Source organism: Microchirus variegatus (assembly GCF_963457635.1).
Source record: "Microchirus variegatus genome assembly, chromosome: 6".
Classification (NCBI taxonomy): domain Eukaryota; kingdom Metazoa; phylum Chordata; class Actinopteri; order Pleuronectiformes; family Soleidae; genus Microchirus; species Microchirus variegatus.
This window is the reverse complement of record NC_139807.1, coordinates 28962352-28982806: the sequence shown is the minus strand read 5'-3', so window position 1 is coordinate 28982806 and position 20455 is coordinate 28962352. Positions and strand designations below refer to the sequence as shown.

At 43.1% G+C, this 20455-nt stretch overlaps 1 protein-coding gene across 1 annotated transcript in view; it reads left to right on the top strand.

Moving 5' to 3' along the window:
* Window positions 1-20049, top strand: part of LOC310928534 (protein TANC1-like) — a gene marked incomplete at both ends in the record, with an annotated part of 63200 nt that extends 43151 nt beyond the window's left edge. The window contains 14 exons of the mRNA XM_083891101.1: window positions 1265-1368; window positions 1483-1591; window positions 3746-3868; window positions 4116-4352; window positions 5751-5960; window positions 6117-6198; window positions 7687-7820; window positions 8979-9102; window positions 9177-9352; window positions 12577-12730; window positions 13886-14013; window positions 14100-14246; window positions 18489-18589; window positions 18693-20049. Coding sequence (XP_083747227.1) covers window positions 1265-1368; window positions 1483-1591; window positions 3746-3868; window positions 4116-4352; window positions 5751-5960; window positions 6117-6198; window positions 7687-7820; window positions 8979-9102; window positions 9177-9352; window positions 12577-12730; window positions 13886-14013; window positions 14100-14246; window positions 18489-18589; window positions 18693-20049 — 3186 coding nt within the window. The remainder of the gene's footprint in view (window positions 1-1264; window positions 1369-1482; window positions 1592-3745; window positions 3869-4115; window positions 4353-5750; window positions 5961-6116; window positions 6199-7686; window positions 7821-8978; window positions 9103-9176; window positions 9353-12576; window positions 12731-13885; window positions 14014-14099; window positions 14247-18488; window positions 18590-18692) is intronic.
* Between the last annotated feature and the right edge of the window lie 406 nt (window positions 20050-20455).

The following is a 20455-nucleotide window of genomic DNA, read 5'->3' as shown; positions in this document are numbered from 1 at the left end:
CAATATAAAACCATCACATCGTCGTAATGCTATGAAAACATATCTCAAACATCATTAAACAACATTTACCGACTATAGGGCTTGGGCACCGCGTTGCATTCTGGGACGTGGCGGCCATTTTGATGGCTTCGCGAATGTAAACAAACAGAAAGTGAACGAGGAGAAGAAGCATAGTTGGGAGAAAGAAAATCAAGAAAAAAAGATGTTAAAATCCCGAAAAGGATGTGGAATTCGCCGGGATACGTTAAATTGGGAAGCCAGCGACCGGTATGTTGACAAAATCGGCACTTTCCAAGCTTTTTTTTGACACAAGATGCCTCCACACCGCAGCTGTCAGTTATGGCTGTCAAATCTCCCAACACTGTAACAGTCCCACAAGTACTACATACATATATATATATATATATATATAATACATATATTATATATTGTAAAGACCTATTTATTCATAGTATTGAAAGAATTTATTAGACTGACTGGTTATTTATTTTTTTTGTCACGCATTGAGCTACAATGATAGTGCTACTTGAGCTAAGCTAACTCACCTAGAAGTTCAGAAACACTCCGACGGAGCCTCTCTTACAACCGACTCCGACGTCTTCGAGGCAGGTATTCGATTGTGGTTCAATGCTAACAGCAGATCTCTCACCAATATTCATGGAAAACTCTCTTTTCATGTGCTAGCCTGAGAGCAGCATGAAGTTATTCTGCCTTTTCTTTTCCTCCTGGTGTTTCTCGTCGCGCACCTTCGCACACACCTAGCGCTGCAGGTGATGCGTTCAGGGCAAGCTCCGGAAATTCATTACCAGACGAGAAAACTACGATACGGAAAATTATGATGCATTCAAGTAAACTGGTATTTTTGAGTTCTATATTAATCTAACCGGGGTTACATTTTGTTCTCCCATTTCCCTCTACAAATGTGCTGAACACCACCTACTGTTTGCAACACACTGTGTATTTCAAAGTCAAGGACAGATCCATGAACTGCTGAATTTTTAAGAATGTTCCATCATGCATTCCCAGCAGGGCCGGCCCAAGGCATAAGCGAACTAAGCCACTGCTTAGGGCCCCGTGACCACTAGAGGGCCGCCAAGAGCAATTAACTAAAATAAAAAAAAGTTTGGATTGCTGGAGTTTATTTAACTTAAGTGGAAGGATCCACTCTACCAGGCAAAGATCCTTGACTTTGATAAACTCTGACTGACTGACTCAGCAGCAAAAGTATGTCCTTTAAGACATTCTGTGTCTTTTGTGTTTGTAGGTTAGACGTAGGGACGGCACACGTATGCTGTGTCATCCTTCCTTCAGAGAGTGGCTGGTTTGGAGAGCAGATGGAGAGAGCACGGACTTCCTCTGTGATCCCAGGTGAGTCAAAAACGTCGCTCAGCACATGATGCTTGTATTTCAGGTCAAGTTTGTGTTTAGAAGCATATTAAAAATGGTACATTCAAGTAAATATGTATCTATGCATGTCTGCAGGAGTGGCCATGCTCTCCTGGCCTTCATGTTCTCCAGACAGGAGGGAAAGCTGAACCGGCAGCAAACCATGGAACTGGGACACCACATCCTCAAGGCTCACATATTCAAGGTTAAATGAACTCTGATACGGTGTCTGTGTACGTAACTTGGTATATGTAGGTTTTTGGGTGGCTCAGTGTCGCAGTGGTAAGCACTGGTGCTTTGCAGCAAGAAGGTTCTCGGTTTGAAACCTCATACAACTCAGCTCTGTCCAAAGACATACAAATTGAGGTTAATTGGCTGTTTGTCCCGTGATAGACTGATGACCTGTCCAGGGTGGCTCCAGCTCCACTCATAACACTCACAGGACATGGAGTACATGGATGGATGGAATGGATTAAACTACCCTTTGTATCTCCTTGAATCCCAGTACCTTCACATGAACAAGATATTGTCCTTTTCCTGAATATTATTACACAGAAACACCTTAAAGCCTGGTCCACACATAGTGAAAATGTAGGTTTTGCTCCTCCATTTTCAAAAATAATCCTGTCCACACACAAAAACATAGTATTAAGTTCTGTCAGAAGCATGCCAAGTCAACAGGTGGTAATATAATTTAACTCTAAAGTCTTGTTGGCCAATCAGAAGACAGATAGACAAGTCACTGTTTGTACTGCTAGGCAAACAACAGTGGCACCACACCATGGGAAAGGAGCATTGTTTCGTGTCATTGTGCCCAACATGAACCAATCAGAAGGTACATGCAGACGACTGTCACTCTCACTCATGTTCTACCGCTTTCTCCTCCACATGAGGGTCGCGGGGGGCAAGAGCCAATCCCAGCTGACATAGAGCGAAACGCGGGGTCCACCCTGGATAGAATAAATGTGTCAATTGAAGGCAAACCTCAGACAGACTATAAATTAAAAACAAAACTCATGCGCACTGAAATAATGTTGAATTATCAGCTGTATTTATATGAAGAATCAGCAGATCATATTCATGCTCGTATTGATTTGGAGTGTTTACCAGGAAACCATTGTGCACAGTGCATATGAGCACTAATATGTAAAATACAGTCACCAGTTACACTATTAGCCACAGGGGACACCTTATAAAGCAGCTGGTGTGGATTTCTGCTGCTGTAGCTCATCTGCTTTAAGGTTTGATTTACTATGCATTTATTCTTCTACATACCTTGGTTGTCGTGGTTCTTTGCGTAACTGTTGTCTTTCTATCATTTCAAACCATCATGTCCATTCTCCTCTGACCTCTGACATTAAAAAGACATGTTTTCCCAGAGAACTGCTGCTCACTGGATATTTTCTATTTTTCCACACCATTATCTGTAAACGCTGGGGACGGTTGTGAGTGAAAATCTCAGTGGATCAGCAGTTTCTGAAATACTCAGACCAGCCTGTTTGACATCAACAACCATGCCACATTAAGTCTAGGGATGCACCGATTAATCGGCCAGTGATCGGCCGAAATCGGTGACCGGCCGATCAGTCAGAATATTCCGATTTTCATAAGCCGATCAAATGCACCCGCATCGCGTATTTTTGTATATACTTCTATTTTATAGTGATTTGTTTTGTATTTTTAGTTGGATATTGGATGTGAACTGATTGTATTTCTATGTTAAAATGTTCTATTAAAGAGAAAAGATGCAAAAATATATATATTTCAGTATGCTGAAAAGTGGTTTAAAAAAGCCGGAATCGGCTAAAATCGGTATCGGCAGGTCAAACTTCTTGAAAAATCGGAAATCGGAATCGGCCCCAAAAATGGCAATCGGTGCATCCCTAATTAAGTCACTTAAAGGGGACATATTATGCAAAATCAACTTTTTAATCATTTAAATTTGAGACTCTGGAGGCCCTATCAGTCGGCAAAGTGTGACAAAACATGACTCACTCATGTTTTTGTGGTCCTCCTCAGTCTAAGTACAGGAGATGAAACAACGCAATGTTGTTTGGTTCTTTGGTTTACTTATCTGAGGTCTGGGACTGCGCTCACAGCAAAACATAAGAACTAAGGCTTGAAGGTTTTTCCACCGTCACCCACACATTAGAAAAACTTGTATACATAACATGTATACATGACCGCCCACTGCACAATTCATATTTTTCTGGTACTACGAGTGGCTCGCACTCTGTACATAGTGGTTGTGTCATGGGACAAACTCCTATTCTGCAGCATAGCTCTTGTTTGGAGAGGCTTAATCTCACTCACATCCTTAATTCTCTCCATCTTTCTGCTGTCTCCCAAACACTCACAGGGTCTGAGTAAGAAGACAGGTGTGTCCTCCAGCGTTCTGCAGGCCATGTGGGTGAACTACAGCACAGACAGTTTGTCCGCTGCACTGGCCTCCCTGAGGAACCTTTATACACCAAACATCAAGGTGACCTACATACAGGAGTGTGCACAAGTCTAAAGCTGCCACTGGAGCCTTGTATTTGCTGTTGCAACGTTTTAATGACCATCCATTTTTATTTGAAGGTTTCTTTATTCAGATACAACCAGAAAATACAGGACAAATGTACACACACACACACACAAAGACATTTGCAGAGTATTGGAGTTCATAACTACCAATCAAACCCCCTGAAAGACAGAGAGATAAAATATCAATTATATTCACCGTGCAGGTAAGCAGGCTGTTGATGCTCGGTGGTGCCAGTGTGACCTGGTGTACAGAGGTGGTAGGACGTGCTCCTATCCTGGCGGTTCATGCCCACCTGGGACATGTGGATATGGTGGCTCTGTTGCTGGAAATGTGGGCTCCTGTGGACGGGAGCGCCGAGAACGGGATGACGCCCCTGTGCCTGGCCGCCACTGCTGGACACATGGACATCGTCACTTTGCTGTGCAAGAAAGGAGCCAAGGTCAGTATGTTGACATGATGCTAACAATGGTGCTATTGTTATTGTGGTGTAGTGGCTAAGTTCGCAGCCTGGTTATTGACCTAAATTGACCAAAGGTATGAACTTGAACGGTTGTTCATTTCCTTGTTTGCCCTGCGATGGACTGGCAACCTGTCCAGGCTGTGACCTCACCTTTCACCCTGTGTCTGTGATTAAGGAGTAGACTAGGGATAAATGAAATGACAAATGTTTACATTCTGCTGGACACAATCTGGCCTCGGCATTCATGTTCGATAGTTCCCGTCGTCCTCAGGCTTTAACCTGGAAATAAGAATCAGCAAACTTCTTGTTGTGAAGCAGCTGCATCACTGTGTACTGTGGCAGACGCTCTTCATGTAAAGCTCACATAGAGTGGTCCTGTCACACATATATGTTAGTTATGGAGGTCTACTTACATACATTAACTTGTTTTTATGGTCTAAAACCTCCTAGTTGCTGTAAACGAGTGGATAGAAATCTCTCCTCACTGAAGCTCTCGTCAGTCGTGTTTCAGACTAAAATCTCACACCCAAAAGACAGACTGTGTTGTGATTGGCCAGCCAGCTTAGAGCCTTCCCAACTGTCTTGTGATTGGTCAATACCTGAGAGTAGCACACCCGCTCTGGAACGGTGGATGCACTGCTACTCATTATCAAAACATTGTTTTAACAATGTTTAAAAATAGCTTCTTCACTCTTTATGACTTTGACCCGGAGTCAGACCCAGAGTCAGAAGACACTGTCGCTCATGAAACACCTCCACAACGGAAGTTATTCTTCTTCTGCAGTTCAATGTACGCAACCGGATGTGCCCAGACTAGTGCCCGGAGCAGGAGGATCTGCTGTTCAGGAGAACCGGTGTTTACGTAACTAGACCGGGTTTTTTCAGAGATCTCGCTGAGCCCGAGATTACAATAAAACACAGCATTCGTTTGTTTCAAACCTTCATGTCTTCATAAACGAGGTAATCGCAGATACACGCCTAAAAAACAGCGTTAAGTGGTACTTCCGTTCTATGGGAGCTTTAATAACCACCAGTGCTGGTTTATACTGGGACAAGGACAAGTTATGCGACAACCACAGCTCGGTTTAACTGTGCATGGACGTGTTCTGTCCTTTCTGTGCAAGGACAGAAAGAATCACATTCGGGTGTGAAGCGTGTGGTCTGTGTAATTTCCATGTCAGAACACTGTGTCACTGTACTTTTACACCAACGTCCTGAGCAACCATTATTTCACACTCACAACCATTTTGGGTGATCTATTCTAGGAGACCGATATAAACCGGTCTGATCTAGGCCAGCATGTTACAGGCAGTGTCCAGGAGCAGTGCTGTAAGTCTTCATATGTCCCCCTCCTCTCTCTGTCTCTGTCACTGCCAGGTGGGCCACACTGATAAGAATGGTCAGTGTGCGCTGGTCCATGCTGCGCTGAAGGGTCATGAAGAAATCATCAACATCTTGCTGGGCCAGGATTGGGGAGCAGAGAATCTCACTGACCCACAGCAGCACAACAGTAATGAGACCGTGACTGGGAAAAGACAGGCTGCACAGCAGGTGGTCACTGCTGCAGCAAGTATGGGACACACACAGGTATGGATCGTTCTTTCTTTCTTTTCATGTAGATTTATAAGATTTATCGACTATTCACTCGCTGTGTGCTCCAGTCAATCTGTGGGTGTTTCTTGTTTTTGTGAAAACAGCGAGACCGCAGCACAGAGGAGTGTAAAAAATTGTCTTTTGCTGCAGGTGGTGAAGAGCTTGCTGGACTTGAAAGATGAACAGCTGGCAGTGCAGATGGACGCTCACGACTCTCTCTGGGGAGAAACTGGTGCATTTCTCCTATCAAGTCTGATAAATTTAGCTCCCTCACCTCTTTCTGTCCATCAGTGTTGATTTCCAGAGTCACAATCAAGGGCGTCGGGGTTGCATTTCAGGCACATTGTTCCACGGTGCAATCAATATACATACTTAGCAGTGAACGTACCTGTACGGCGTGAAAGCGTGTGGATGTACGGTGTATATATAGACACCTGCTCACTGGTTACTATGGAAGCACATTACTGCCACATCAACAAAACGAAAACAGATCAGTGTCACATTATAATGGAAGAGTTTATTGTTAACACAATTGTTCTTAAAATAAACCTATATTTAAACATGGTCGTAACAATAAACTCTTGTGTATAATGTATTATATAATTCAGAAAAACAGAGCCAATTTGTTTTCCAAGCGTTATAGAAGAATATTAGAGTCACAGACACACACACACACATATATATATATATATATATATATATATAAAATACATTCTGAGATTGAAGTCATAATTCAAGCTGATTTATTGTTTTTACATGTGGCCCTGATGCTCTTCCGTACACTTCTGTAGGTTACAGTGTTTCATAGAAAAGGAGAATTGCATAAATCACACAGGAAATTGTGTCCAGTCACATTTGTAGCATGTAAAAACATCTGTTATTCAGTTGTAATACTTTTACCTGGACCACAGATGCGATGGTGAAGCTCGCAGGATTCTGTTAGCTCCATCTCCTGAAAGCATGTTGGACAAAGCCTGTATCTGTGGCCCGCTGCGCCATTAGAGTGTAATTCTGTTACATTCACCATCAGGGCTGAGACACAGTGTCACAGCATAAAATGTTTATGCTTGTGTGATGCAGCGTCGGGGCTCCGTTTAATGCTTATGTTTAGTGTTATTATCATTGGATTACAGTCCATTTGCACAGATAAAACCATCAGTCAGGGATACGTGTGTTAAAGTCTGATTACCGAACCAGGGATTTCTACAATATGTGAGATCACAATTACGACAAGACAGCAATGCATCCTGGTTATTACAGCCACAGAAGATTGTCTTTTAATAAGATTATTTTCAGGATGTATACTGAAAGCACCAGCCTCACGACACACAATTATGCACAAAGTCACCTTAAACAAAACAACAGGACTGTTATTTCTCACAGTCGTCGGAGGTTATTAAATGACAACAATATGTTTCTCTGCGTCCCCAGCTGCTCAATTAGCTGAAGGACTTTGCGATAAAAAATGACCAATGCACAGATAGTTGGAAATAACAGTGTTTGATTAGCTCGTCGTTAAAGATCTGCAGCTCTGGGTTTGGATTAACACAGATAAACAGATATAAGGAGCTACACCAACACCTGTATTGCTGTCAACTAGATTATGGAAATTACATTTTTTTTTATTCTCTCTCTGCTTCTCACGGCTGCTTCTCCTTCTCTCTCTCCCGCATGTGTCAATTACATATTCTCCTCCGCCTCGTCGGCTCGTCTCTGTCAGTGCTGAGCGCAGCAGCAGGCAGAGGGAGGCTGGAGGTGTGTGCGTTCCTGCTGGAGCGGGGGGCAGGGCTGGAGATCGCCAACCGCAGAGGGATGGTCCCACTGCTCAGTGCCACCAAACATGGACACACACAGGTGTGGAAGCGTCTGCTTACTGTTTACAAAGATTGATTCACTGTTTTACTGCACTATTTTATTTGGGAATAAATGAATAAATATGTAATGATTAGCGATATCAGAGGGAATGGTAATTTGACATTATTATTCTCATTCATACCAAAAACACTTTGAAATGTGATTAGTGTGTGATATTTGCGCAGATCTCTGAGAAACTAAGATGTTCTCCTCAGTCGGTACACTCTTAGAAATAAGGGTTCCAAAAGTGTTCTTCTACAAGGGCTGAGGTTCTACCTGGAACCATTTGTTTTTCAAGGGTTCTTGGTAACACTCATGGTTCCAGTAAGAACCATTTTGATCCAGAGAACCCTTTAAAATCCCTTTCCTGAATAAAGGGTTTTAAAAGGGTTCTTGGTGGAAGCCTCCAAAAGGGTTCTACCTGGAGCCAAAAAGGGTTCTCCTATAAGGACAAGCCGAAGAACCTCATATGGTTCTACTTAGCACTTTTTATTTCTAAGAGTGTAGAATAAAATGTTCATAGATCAAGACCATAATTTGTTCAGGCCTCTGTTGTTGACACTTTATTAGTACACTCTTAGAAATAAAAGTTCTAAGTAGAACCATATGAGGTTCTTCGGCTTGTCCTTATAGGAGAACCCTTTTTGGCTCCAGGTAGAACCCTTTTGGAGGCTTCCACCAAGAACTCTTTTAAAACCCTTTATTCAGGAAAGGGATTTTAAAGGGTTCTCTGGATCAAAATGGTTCTTACTGGAACCATTAGTGTTACCAAGAACCCTTGAAAAACCCTTTTTTCAGGAAAAGGCAAATGGTTCGAGGTAGAACCTCAGCCCTTGTAGAAGAACCCTTTTGGAACCCTTATTTCTAAGAGTGTAATCAACAGGTCCGACAATAAGTTGTCCTCTCCAAGTTCCTGTTGACTATAATGTTTGTTATTAACCATCCTTGGACTAGTTCTCTGTAGATTGTGTCTCCGTCACCTGAAAGTTAACAGGATCATGTCAACATTATGATCACACGTATGATCAATTCCTTGTTGATTATGTTGACAAAAGTTTGGTCAAAATCTTGATCTTGAACTGTCTCGACAGACTTGGCGTTGGTTTCTCTAGCGCTGCTATTTTATCTGCTAATAATGTTCCTCTCCGTCTTCTACAGGTCTCAGAATTGTTGCTAAAACATGGTGCTGACGTCAACGTCTGTGATAAGCAGGGCCGCACTGCACTGATGCTGGCCTCCTCCGAGGGCCACACCAGCACTGTGGAACTCCTGTCGTCAAAGGGTGAGATGATGTCCAAGGATGTGTCTGAACTGTAGAACTGTGAATGTAGTTTGTGTTGTTTTGTTTGCTTCCAGGTGCTTCTTTGTCCTCTGCTGATCACGAGGGTCTGACCGCTCTAAGCCTGGCCTGTCTGAAGGCTCAGAAAAGTGCCGTGCAGCTGCTGGTGGACGCAGGTGCAGACCTGAACCAACCTGACAGACAGGGACGGACTCCGCTAGATCTAGCTGCTCTTAATGGGGACGCAGATACAGTAGGTGTCTTGTTGTTGTTGCTGATATTTAGATCATGTTTAGAATGTAAAATACTTGGATCATTTTCCTGAGTGAGCTGACTTTAGTCTCAAAAACAAAAAGTATCTCTGAATGACTTGAAATTTACCATCATAATAGTCAGCATGGCCCTGAACAAGGATCTGTTGAAAATATTTGCAAACCTCTTAAGGAATAATTTTAATTAAATTTTGAAATTCAGGAAATGATCCATTTGCCCTGATGCACTTTGACAGTGAGCTGACTTTAGTCTCAAAAATAAAAAGTATCTCGGAATAAGGAATAATTCTTTATCATTACGAAATATAGTCCATCTAATATTTTGTCATTTTCAACAACAGGGCTTACATTTTTTTGCTTTTGAAAGCAAGGGACGTTTCCGTGTGAATATTTTGCAACTTTTTTAAAATTTATTTTTTTTAAAAGCTAAAATCGACCGACTCTCTGTCATAAACTTAAACTTTCAGAGAAAGAAATGCACAATTCTGCCACACAAGTGAGATCTATCCAACTGTATTGACTGCAGGCACACACACACACACACACACACACACACACACACACACACACACAGACACACACACAGCGAACATAAACAGAGTCACAGACGAGCTGTGGATGTTCAGTGCAGCTGTCTGTGTGTGTGTGTGTGTGTGTGTGTGTGTGTGTGTGTGTGTGTGTGTGTGTGTGTGTGTGTGTGTGTGTGTGTGTGGGGCAATCACTGATCTGTTTGGTTTATTCAAGTAAAAATAGGTTTTGTTTTCTCCTCTCTTTATTTTACGATTCAACACTTTTCTTTCTCCCCCGTGTGTGAAATCTCTAAAGAGAGGACGTGTTCTCGTGATATCTAATGTCCTTTCACACTGACTTTAGTGAGTAGTTAAAGGTAAAACTGTCAAACAATCGCCAAACACAAGACAACGAATGACGTCATCGCTTTCCTCAAGTATCGTAGCCTCTGCCTACACGGAAATGTGAGGCCGGCGTTTTGAGATTTTTCCACTCTGGGAGGTGTTTTCCAAAAATAAAATTTCAGACCCTAAAACAACAAAAAAAGTAACCAAATTCACCTAAACCCATTTCCCTGTGGACGGCCCCTAAATGTGGGATTTCCAATTACCAATCCTGCCAGCAGATTTAATCCTGGGAGCATATTTAATTGTACAGGATCACGGCCGCTGACGTGGTTATTGATGCTGTTGTGTGTGAATTATTTCAAGTTATAGTAGATCGACCTCTGTGCTCGGCAGATTTTTATGTAATTAAAATATAGGAATATAAAATATCCTTCAATGACCGTCCAATGTGTAAGATTTAGTGACATCTAATGGTGAGAATGCAGATTTTAATAAAAAGATAAGTCATCCATTCACACTTACCCAACCAATGTCAAAGAACTACGGTGGCCTTCACAGACCAGAAAGCATGTCATGTGTATTTTGCCAGATTACATATAAATGACTTATTCTAAGGCTCTTTAAAGCCTCTTGAATATTACAATCTCTACCTTTAAATGTCATTATTTTCTGCTGTATGTGCTTCTTTTTGACAGAGCACTGCATCTATTTTGAATCATTTTGAGATTTAGGAAACACTGATAATCACTTAATTTTACTGACAATTTATGATCAACAGAATAATTGATAATAAAACATATATTTTCTTGACTTTGAAAAACTCGAACCCTAAAAGCCGTTTGTGTCAAAACACTCTGTCGCTGTTATAATTAAATAAATCATAAGATGATGCTGTTCAACAGCGGTTTATAAAGTTCATAATAGTTAATCACAGCTTGAACAGAGTAAGAACATCATCAGTTGATTAACAGGAAGGTAATTACCGTTATTCTTTGATTAAAAGATTTTGCAAATCACCAAAATATGACAGTGTTGCTAATTTTTGAATATTATATGAAGTGTACAATCAACAAATTATTCAAATATATCCCTTTTTCATTAACTGTATCTGATACTTGGTTTGTTTTATTTGTGTTGCTCTTTTGTGGCAGAGACACAAATAAATCATTATAAAAAACTAGAGTTAGCTCTCAAACCTTAGCCAAGGCCATAGGTTAACAACTGTTTTTAAAAATCCTGAATCCAAATGAGGTTGAGATCAAATATATAGTTTATAGACATAGTTATAGATGAGGTCAAAGCTGTTTTTCAGCCCTTCTTCATACGATCACACTATCTGTGAATAATCACAAATTCAACCTGATACATTGAAAACATGACCTTTAATATGAGCTGATGATTACAAATAAAACATTTTGAAGCATTTGTTTGCCTCGTGTTCAGATCCTCAGAGAGCACAAACCCACACACACACATCTCACCATCAAGGTCAATAAATTAATTTAAAAAAAGAATCCACATCCATATCGAACAAGGCACTTCACCACACACACACACACACACACACACACACACACACACACACACACACACCAGCTGTTTAAATGTATCTGTCAGTTTTTCTGTTTTCCCTTTTATTTCTCTTATTCTAAGATTGGGGGTGGATCAAAACACTGATTTGGTGATATATCATCGTCCTTCCTCGTGCAATATTATGATAAGTGATACATCAACAAACGAACACACGGTGGTTTAGTGATTAGCGCTCTTGCCTTTGCAGCAAGAAGACCCAGGTTCACGACCCTTTGTGCTACAATTTGTATGAAAAGTGCTTTATGAACAAAGTCTGATGGATTGGTTGAGTGAAATAGACCAATAAATATGCAATGTATATAATATTATATATAATGGGCCCACAGTTGGTGTAGTGGTTAGCGCTCTTGCCTTTGCAGCAGCAAGGAGACCCAGGTTCCTGGGTTTGTTCCCCGGTTGGAACAAAGGGCCTTTCTGCATGGAGTTTACATGTTCTCCCCGTCTGTGCGTGGGTTTTCTCCTGGTTCTCCGGCTTCCTCCCACTGTCCAAAAACATGCGAAATGGGGATTAGGTGAATTGGTCACTCTAAATTGACCGTAGGTGTGTGAGTGAGAGTGAGTGGTTGTTTGTCTCTATATGTGGCCCTGCGATGGACTGGCTGGATGACTGTCCAGGGTGAACCCCACCTATCGCCCAATGTGACCCTCTGGTGGAGGTTAAAGCGGTAGATAATGGATGGATGGATTATATATAATAAAATATTAAAATATTCCAATTGACAGGAGACAGAAAGTGTGCTGTGCTGTGTGTCCAGGTGCATTGTCTGGTGGAACATGGAGCGGTGATGGAAAGAGCCGACAACAACAACAGCAGCAGCAGCAGCAGCATCAGCAGAGGATCTGAGCGGAAAACTGGCTGCCAGAACCCGGCACTGGTGGCCTCATTACTCAAGAAAGGATCCAAGATGGGTAATAAATGCTCTACTACTGCATTTTATATTTACACTTGTCTAATTACCTCCACCATGGAGGTTATGTTTTTATCCACGTGGGGTTTGTCATCTTCCTGAGGTGATCACACAAATATGTTCCCATTAAATTTAGGGAAGAATCAGTGTGTGAAAGATGTGTAAAAGTGTAAAATATACCAGAATTATGTTTGTTATGTTTGTTGACTATTGTTTTGGGGGAATTTTACACCAAGAACGCAGGTAGATGGCAGACGGTAGAGGCAGATTTACTGTCTCATCATCCTCCTCTTCCTCACATACTTCACACACTGCTTTAGTGACATTAGATTCAGATGGAGCGAGAGATAAGGTGACTCTAATTATTATTATTTAATTTATTATACTTTTTTAGTTAGTCCTCTTCAGTCACATACCCTGGTGTATACAGTATCTCCAGAGGAAGCTGACGCACCACAGGTTATTTATATGGGAATAAACAATATAATGTCTGCGTTTTTACTACTTAATCATTGCAGTTTGCTGCTTTTATATTTATATATGTATAATATTTAAAACTCAGGTGATAAAGTCAAATCCAGTCAAGGCAACTTTATTTCTAAAGCACATTTAAAAAAACATCCAAGGTTGACTAAAGTGCTTTACAGCATAAAAGTTATAAAACATATAATCAATACAAATAGAAGCAAAACTGTCAAACTTTATCCTGCAGTGAAGGCCAAGGAGAAGAGGTGGGTCTCAAAAATATTATTTCTTATTTAAATTCTATTTTAAATGCTCAGTCGTGGGGACAGATTTCATTTCCATGGGTAACTAGTTGTGAAGTTTAGAGGCAGGTTTACAGAAAAGGCCTGAGGAAAAAGAAGTTCAGAGAGTTAAGATGGTGCCAAACTGTCAAGAGCTTTAAAAACAAACAACAAAAACCTTAAAACCAATAGGAATCCAGTGGAGAGAGAGCAACACAGGTGTATAAAGTGTATTGGCAGAGATCACATTGTTCCTCTCCATTCTAAATCCTCTCCTCTCTTCCTCCTCTTCTTCCTCCTCTGTGGTCGCTCTCCTTCATTGACTGAAAGGCTACAGAGCGACTCTCCATGATCAATCAGGTACTGTACATCGTTTATATGTGAGACACAGAGTGAAAGAGACGAGGCAGATCACACAATAATATCTGTGTCACTCGCTCCGTCAGGTCACGCGACATGGGCGATGGCTTCCTCCAAACCAGACATTCTGCTCATCCTGCTGCAGAAGCTGATGGAGGAAGGCAACCTGCTGTACAAGGTGTGTAAAGGTGATCGACGTCGACAGAAGGTGCCGTACACATTGTGGCTTTTAATTTGACTTCCAAGGAATTGTGTATTCCTCAGAAGGGACGTATGAAGGAGGCAGGCCAGCGGTACCAGTACGCCCTGAGGAAGCTTCCTCGCGAGGGACAAGGAGAGGAGCTGAAAGGCCTCAAAGATCTGCGGGTCTCGCTCTATCTCAACCTGTCACGCTGCCGCAGGAAAACCAACGTGAGTTTCCGTATACAGTTTATTATTAGACACTGAGGGGATAAGATGAGAGCTGGCAAATTAAGGTATGATCAGACGGCATGAACGTACATGAACGTACATGAACGTACATGAATGTATAGCAGTTTGGTCGTGACAGACACATGCTCCAGTGTTGGACTGAAGAACAGAGATGTGGCGTCACACCTGGACAGATCGCCAGGCCATCACAGGGACACGTTTAGAGACAAACAACCATTCACTTCATCTACACTCTTAGAAGTGTAAGTGCTAAGTAGAACCATATAAGGTTATTTGGCTTTACCTCATACACTCTTAGAAATAAGAGTTCCAAAAGGTTTCTTCTACAAGGGCTGAGGTTCTACCTGGAACCATTTGCTTCTGAAAAACCTTCTCCTGAAGAAAGGGTTTTTCAAGGGTTCTTGGTCACACTAATGATTCCAGTAAGAACCATTTTGAGAACCCTTTAAAACCCATTTCCTGAATAAAGGGTTTTAAAATGGTTCTCGGTGGAACCCTCCAAAAGGGTTCCAGGTGGAACCTTTATAAAAAAGTTCTACCAAAGGAGCCAAAAAGGGTTCTCCTATGAGGACAAGCCGAAGAACCTTATATGGTTCTACTTAGCACTTTTATTTCTAAGAGTGTAGGAGAACCCTTTTTGGCTCCAGGTAGAACCTTTTGGAGGGTTCCACCAAGAACCACTTTAAAACCCTTTATTCAGGAAAGGGCCTTTAAAGGGTTCTCTAGATCAAAATAGTTCTTACTGGAACCATTAGTGTTACCAAGAACCCTTGAAAAACCCTTTCTTCTGGGAAAGAAGAAGCAAATGGAGGTAGAACCTCAGCCCTTGTAGAAGAACCCTTTTGGAACCCTTCTCGTATGACCTGCTGCTGGACGTTGACCCATATGATCGGTAATATAACCTACATTATATAAACATGGTGAAGAGGAATTACCTGATTTATCTCTGAAGGACAGACAAGGAACCCAGGAACGAGTCCATTCTTGTCTTTCTTGTGTCTGGGGACAGAAGAAGAAGAAGGAACAATCAGAAAAGATTGAAAAGGTTTTAAAATAAGAAACTATATCACAGCCCAGTATAGACAAAACAAAGATGGAACACATTTCCCTAAAGTAGGAGACAAACAAAATAAGCATTTAATAAGAGAAGATATTAAAAGGGCAAAATCAAATTAAAAAGCCAATAAAGCAGCAGCAGCAGGAGGTCCAGATGGTTTTTCGCTCACTGATATAAAGAGATGAAAGACCTATTGATCCCTTTGAATCGTGCACTCAGGTCTGCTGTGACTCCACCTGCACGGAAGCAAGCAGTGATTTCATTGATTTCATTAAGATACATTTGAATCTGCTAACTTCTGACCAATAAACTTACGAAAAATTACGAAATTTTATTCACATTTTGGCCAAAACTTCTCTCTTGGAATATAAGTTTGGATCATTTCAGGTTTGGTTCATCAAAGACAGAGCTGGGATTCCACTTTTCCTCCACATGAGGGCCGTAGGGGGCGCTGGTGCCAATCCCAGCTGACACAGGGCGATAGGCGGGGTCACGCCCTGGACAGGTCACCAGTCCATCACAGAGCCACAGAGAGACAAACACACCATACAAACAGCTCTGCAGTCGACCACTGTTAATTACTATCAATTTCTCATACCATCTTTTCAGAGACCTGATACTGATGCTAATGTCACGGACATGACGAAAGATGAAGTATTTCTCATCTTGTCTATTTTACTTGAAAATAATATCACAACTTTATTCTCAAAAGCTTAAGTTTTGTTGTTTTTTCTGCAGTATGGAACTAATACGGCCACGCGGTTGGTGTTAGTGGTTAGCACTCTGGCCTTTGCAGCAGGAAGTCCCTGCATGGCTTCTGCATGGAGTTTGCATGTTCTCCTAGTGTGTGTGTGGGTTTTCTCCAGGTTCTCACAGTCAAAAAACATGCAATATGGGGATTAGATAAATTGGGACACTCTAAATTGACTGTAGGTGTCAGTGTGAGAGTGAATGGCCGCCTATCACCCTATGTCAGCTGAGATACTCAATAAGTTGTTTATTCTAAATAATAAATACATTTCTAAGCGTCCCAACGTATCTACAAATGCACTTTGTAAGCCTGATGAATCCTGGCGTTGTCATCTGTGAGAAAAACCAGGCCATTCAGTATTTTTAGGGTCGTCAGCTGACCTCGTTTATTCGGGCGCAAAATAAACAAACCCAGATTATACAAATTTTCCTTTGCCCAGAAACAGTATATAATTTATCTGAATCAAAAAAATATTAAAAAATAAAATAAAAAATGCCCCTGCTCTTCAATCTCTGTGGCAAACAGAACGTGTCAGACCTGGAGCAGCTGGTGACATGATGATAAAGTGTTTGCTGTTAGCGAGGAGATGGATGTGTGTGTGGCCTGCAGCCAGGTTTGGAACACACCCCGGCGATGACAGTCGTCCTTACAGACTGTGTAAAAATGTCATCCTTGGGGTCAGCGTGGCTGATGAATAATGGAGCACATAATGTGATGTGATAAGGCCACTCTCTCTCTCTCTCTCTCTGTGTCAGTCCAAGCTCCCTCTCTCTCTCCACAGGAGGTTATTTACAGCGGATGTGAAAGTGAGCCGGCTAAATCCACGTATATAATATCAGAACGCAGGCAGAGAAAACACGATAGCGGCATTAAACATTCAGCAGCGACGTTCACAATCGCACATCGGAGGCTGCCGTCGTGACCTCGCTCTCAAGGACAGAATGTGTGTGTGTGTTTGTGTCGTGACGGCTTCACCTGAGACTGACTGATGATGAGAGTGAAAACCTGCAGCAGCTCTGTCTGCTCACTCTCTCCTTCTGTTTTAGCTCAATACAAACGACTGCAGCGTTAACTCTCTTTCATTAACCGAGCCCTGATCTTTACGTCGACATAATCAGGGTGCAAACGCAACACAAACACTGTTTGTTTGTTTTTTCTCGACTCTTTCTGCAAGATTTCCCAGAATAATTATTCACTAACACAGCAGCACAGTCATTCTCAGCATTCTCAACATTTCTGAGGGTTTATTGGCAGAAATTGAATCCACTGCCCATAAGTGTGTGTGTATTATTGCTATTTTTTTCTTTATTTGCTTTAACTAACTAATTCTGATCGTGCCTGCTTTTTGCTGCATGCCGATTTTTCGGGCAAAGTTCTCTCGTCACTAGTGCTGTGTAATAGGTTAACGGGCGTTAACGCGTGACACGTTTCCATGACGACTGACCAGAAAAAGACGCGTGTGACGTCACGACACCGGAGTCCAGGCACCGTTTACCAGTTAGCTTCGTTAGCTGCATTGGCTCTTTTTAGCGTCGTTAGCGCGCCTACAGTCGAACTGGAGCGGTCTGATTATCAAACGTAAAGAGCAGCGCTACAAATAACCAGCGTACCTGTGTTACTGTGTATGTGTGCCTCTGTTTTTTAAAGTTTAGCGTTACTTTAGAGACTTATTTTAACAATCGGGAGTCACGTTTCCATGACGTCAGTCGTCATGGAAACGCGCTGTGAGTTAACGTTGGCGCCGTTGACACGGTAACGTTTGACAGCACTACTTGCCACATCTGTCAAGTTTCATGCACATGGGACAATGTTAGACTTTACTTCCTGTTTCGGGCGTTCCACTTCCTGTTGGAAGCTCATCTTTTGCAGACGTTAGGGACGGGAGCAGATCTGAGCGTGGAGCGTATTCAAGTTTTCCACTCTGGAGGGTGGTTTCACATTTTTTGCGTTTTTACGCCCCAAAAACGCCGTCACCGTCTCAACGAAAGGCACTTCCGATAAAATAATTTGTTGTTTTTTTTGACCGCAAGCGTTCTTTGTCGCCATGGGAAAGATAACTTCTCTTCTGTGACCTCAATTCTTGGACGTATACAAAAGCTGCTCGATGTCACTTAAACGTAAAGTCCGCCTCGAGCGCGGCAGGGTGAAAAAAGCGTAACTTTTGTGATTCTGAACGAAATGATATCTCGGGTACATTCAGCTGTGTTCACGCAGACTACTTGTCTTGACATAACACAAGTCACTTCCTGTTTGTAGCACGGACATATCGCCAAGCAACAGCTCTAAATACTGCTATACTAAGAAAGACAGAAAGAGTCCTGTGGAGCTTTATTGTCATTGTGTGAACTGATAAGGAAATCGTTTATCTTTAAAGGTTTTAAATGCTAAACACCTCTCTCTAATTTCATCTCAGGATTTTGGCATCGCTGAAGACTTTGCAACCAAAGCCCTGGAACTCAAACCCAGGTCTTACGAGGCGTTTTATGCCAGAGCTCGGGCCAAGAGGAGCAGCAGGTATCGTTTTTTGCTTTTGACGTCAAGTCATATCCGTGTGTCGGGAAACCGTGCCTCATCTCCAAAGTTTCAAAGCTCTTCATTCTCTCCGTTGTGCAACCAGGCAGTTTGCGGCGGCGCTGGCAGACCTCCACGAAGCGGCACGACTCTGTCCGTCCAACCGGGAGATCCGGCGCCTGCTGATACGAGTAGAAGAGGAATGCAAGCATCATCAGAAGACATCCAGCAGCAACGCGGCACAGGGTTACAACAGGGACACGTACACCCACCACCACCACCCAGGCACAGAGGAGGAGACAGACGTCTATTCGCAGGGAAGTCTCGAGAGGCAAATCCCCGCGGAGCACACTGATGCAGAGAGGGAGGATGAGAGGGAGGAAGGCGACGAGGTAAGCCTGCAATGTGGGAAAAGTCCAGAGTTTTGGCCTCTGAATCCGTACGCTCCAAACAGGACTCTCCCCGGAGGTGTGGCCTTTGGCTTAGCGGATCAGATGCCGTGTTTTCCTCAGGAGGACTACGTCATGGACATGCCTGAGCATGTGCCTGCTTTTAACAGGCAGACCCAGAACCAAGGCAGCAGGACTCATCACCACTGTCACTCCCTCCAGTCGGGGAGCAGAGTCGGGGGCAGACCTTTGTCTTTGTGTGGCCCGTCCAGTCCTCTGCCAGGCAGACATATCTCCACCTCTCTGAGGCCTGCGCCGGTGCTGGGTATGGACATCGGCCCCGGATCGGCCGCTGACAACTCCGGTCTCAGCCCCACCGAACTCTATCACCCCATGTCCCCCAACAGCTCCTCCCCACCTGGACCTCTGCAGCAGATGTACCAGCCGCGCTGCTCCAGCTTCTCCAGAGGATCCGACAGACTCTCCACCCACTCCGCCGCTCTGGACGGCCTCGCTCTCGCCCTGGGGTCCGGCATGGACGTCAGGAGGGAGAGCGGAGGAGTGGGCACGGCCGGCTCGAGGGGCTCCAGCTCCAGTCAGGCCTCCAGTGGGAATCTGTCAGACGGAGGAAGGCAGCAGGTGATGGACGCCCCGTGCCCCATCAAGAGCACGGGTAGCTTCAAAACGAAACCCGAGCTGAAGCCACGGCCTTTCATGGGGGTGATGGACAAATCGGTTCGAGTCCAGGGTCAGCAGACTTCTGGTTTGGGCCGACAAGGACAGGGAGTAGGGGTGGAGAGTTTCAGTATGTCAGTCATGGAGTTCCAGGGGCTGAACAATGACTTCAAGCGCGCCTCCTTCCAGGAGCAGCTCTCCGGAGGCCAGTCCAGCATCCAGCAGCAGGCGCGCGAGTTCGGAGAGCGGCTGCACCAGCGAGAGGCGAGAGGCTCCATGTCCTCGCAGCTACGCTTCCCCGAAGGCAGGCACAGGCAAACGAGCCTCACCAGAGACAACCCGGCGCTGCACATGGCTCCCATCAAACCCAAACGCTCATTTATAGAGTCTAACGTCTAAATGTGAACATCAAAGCACAGATATACGGGCTTGTTTTCAAGAACAAGGTAGCGGAGGGAGACGGCTCTGACAACAGCTCCCTTCTCTGAGCCTGTTTTGTAGATTTTATGCTGCTGTACTGCATTTACAATCTAGAACCAGTGTTCAACTCAGGCTATGACGCTTTTGCTTACATGTCCACAGCTACACTAGTGTGTTCAAACGAAACCAGACATACCTTAAGTAGGGATTTGAAAATAAGAAGTAGAATATTGTCTCAACTTTAATTTATTACGTCAAATATAAAAAACGATGGAGAAAGCTTTTGTGCACGAATATACGAAACCTCATGCTGGTAGTTGCAGGATATGACCATTTCTATTGTTAAGTGTCTTTTAAAAAACATTTATATTTGTACGGTGCACAC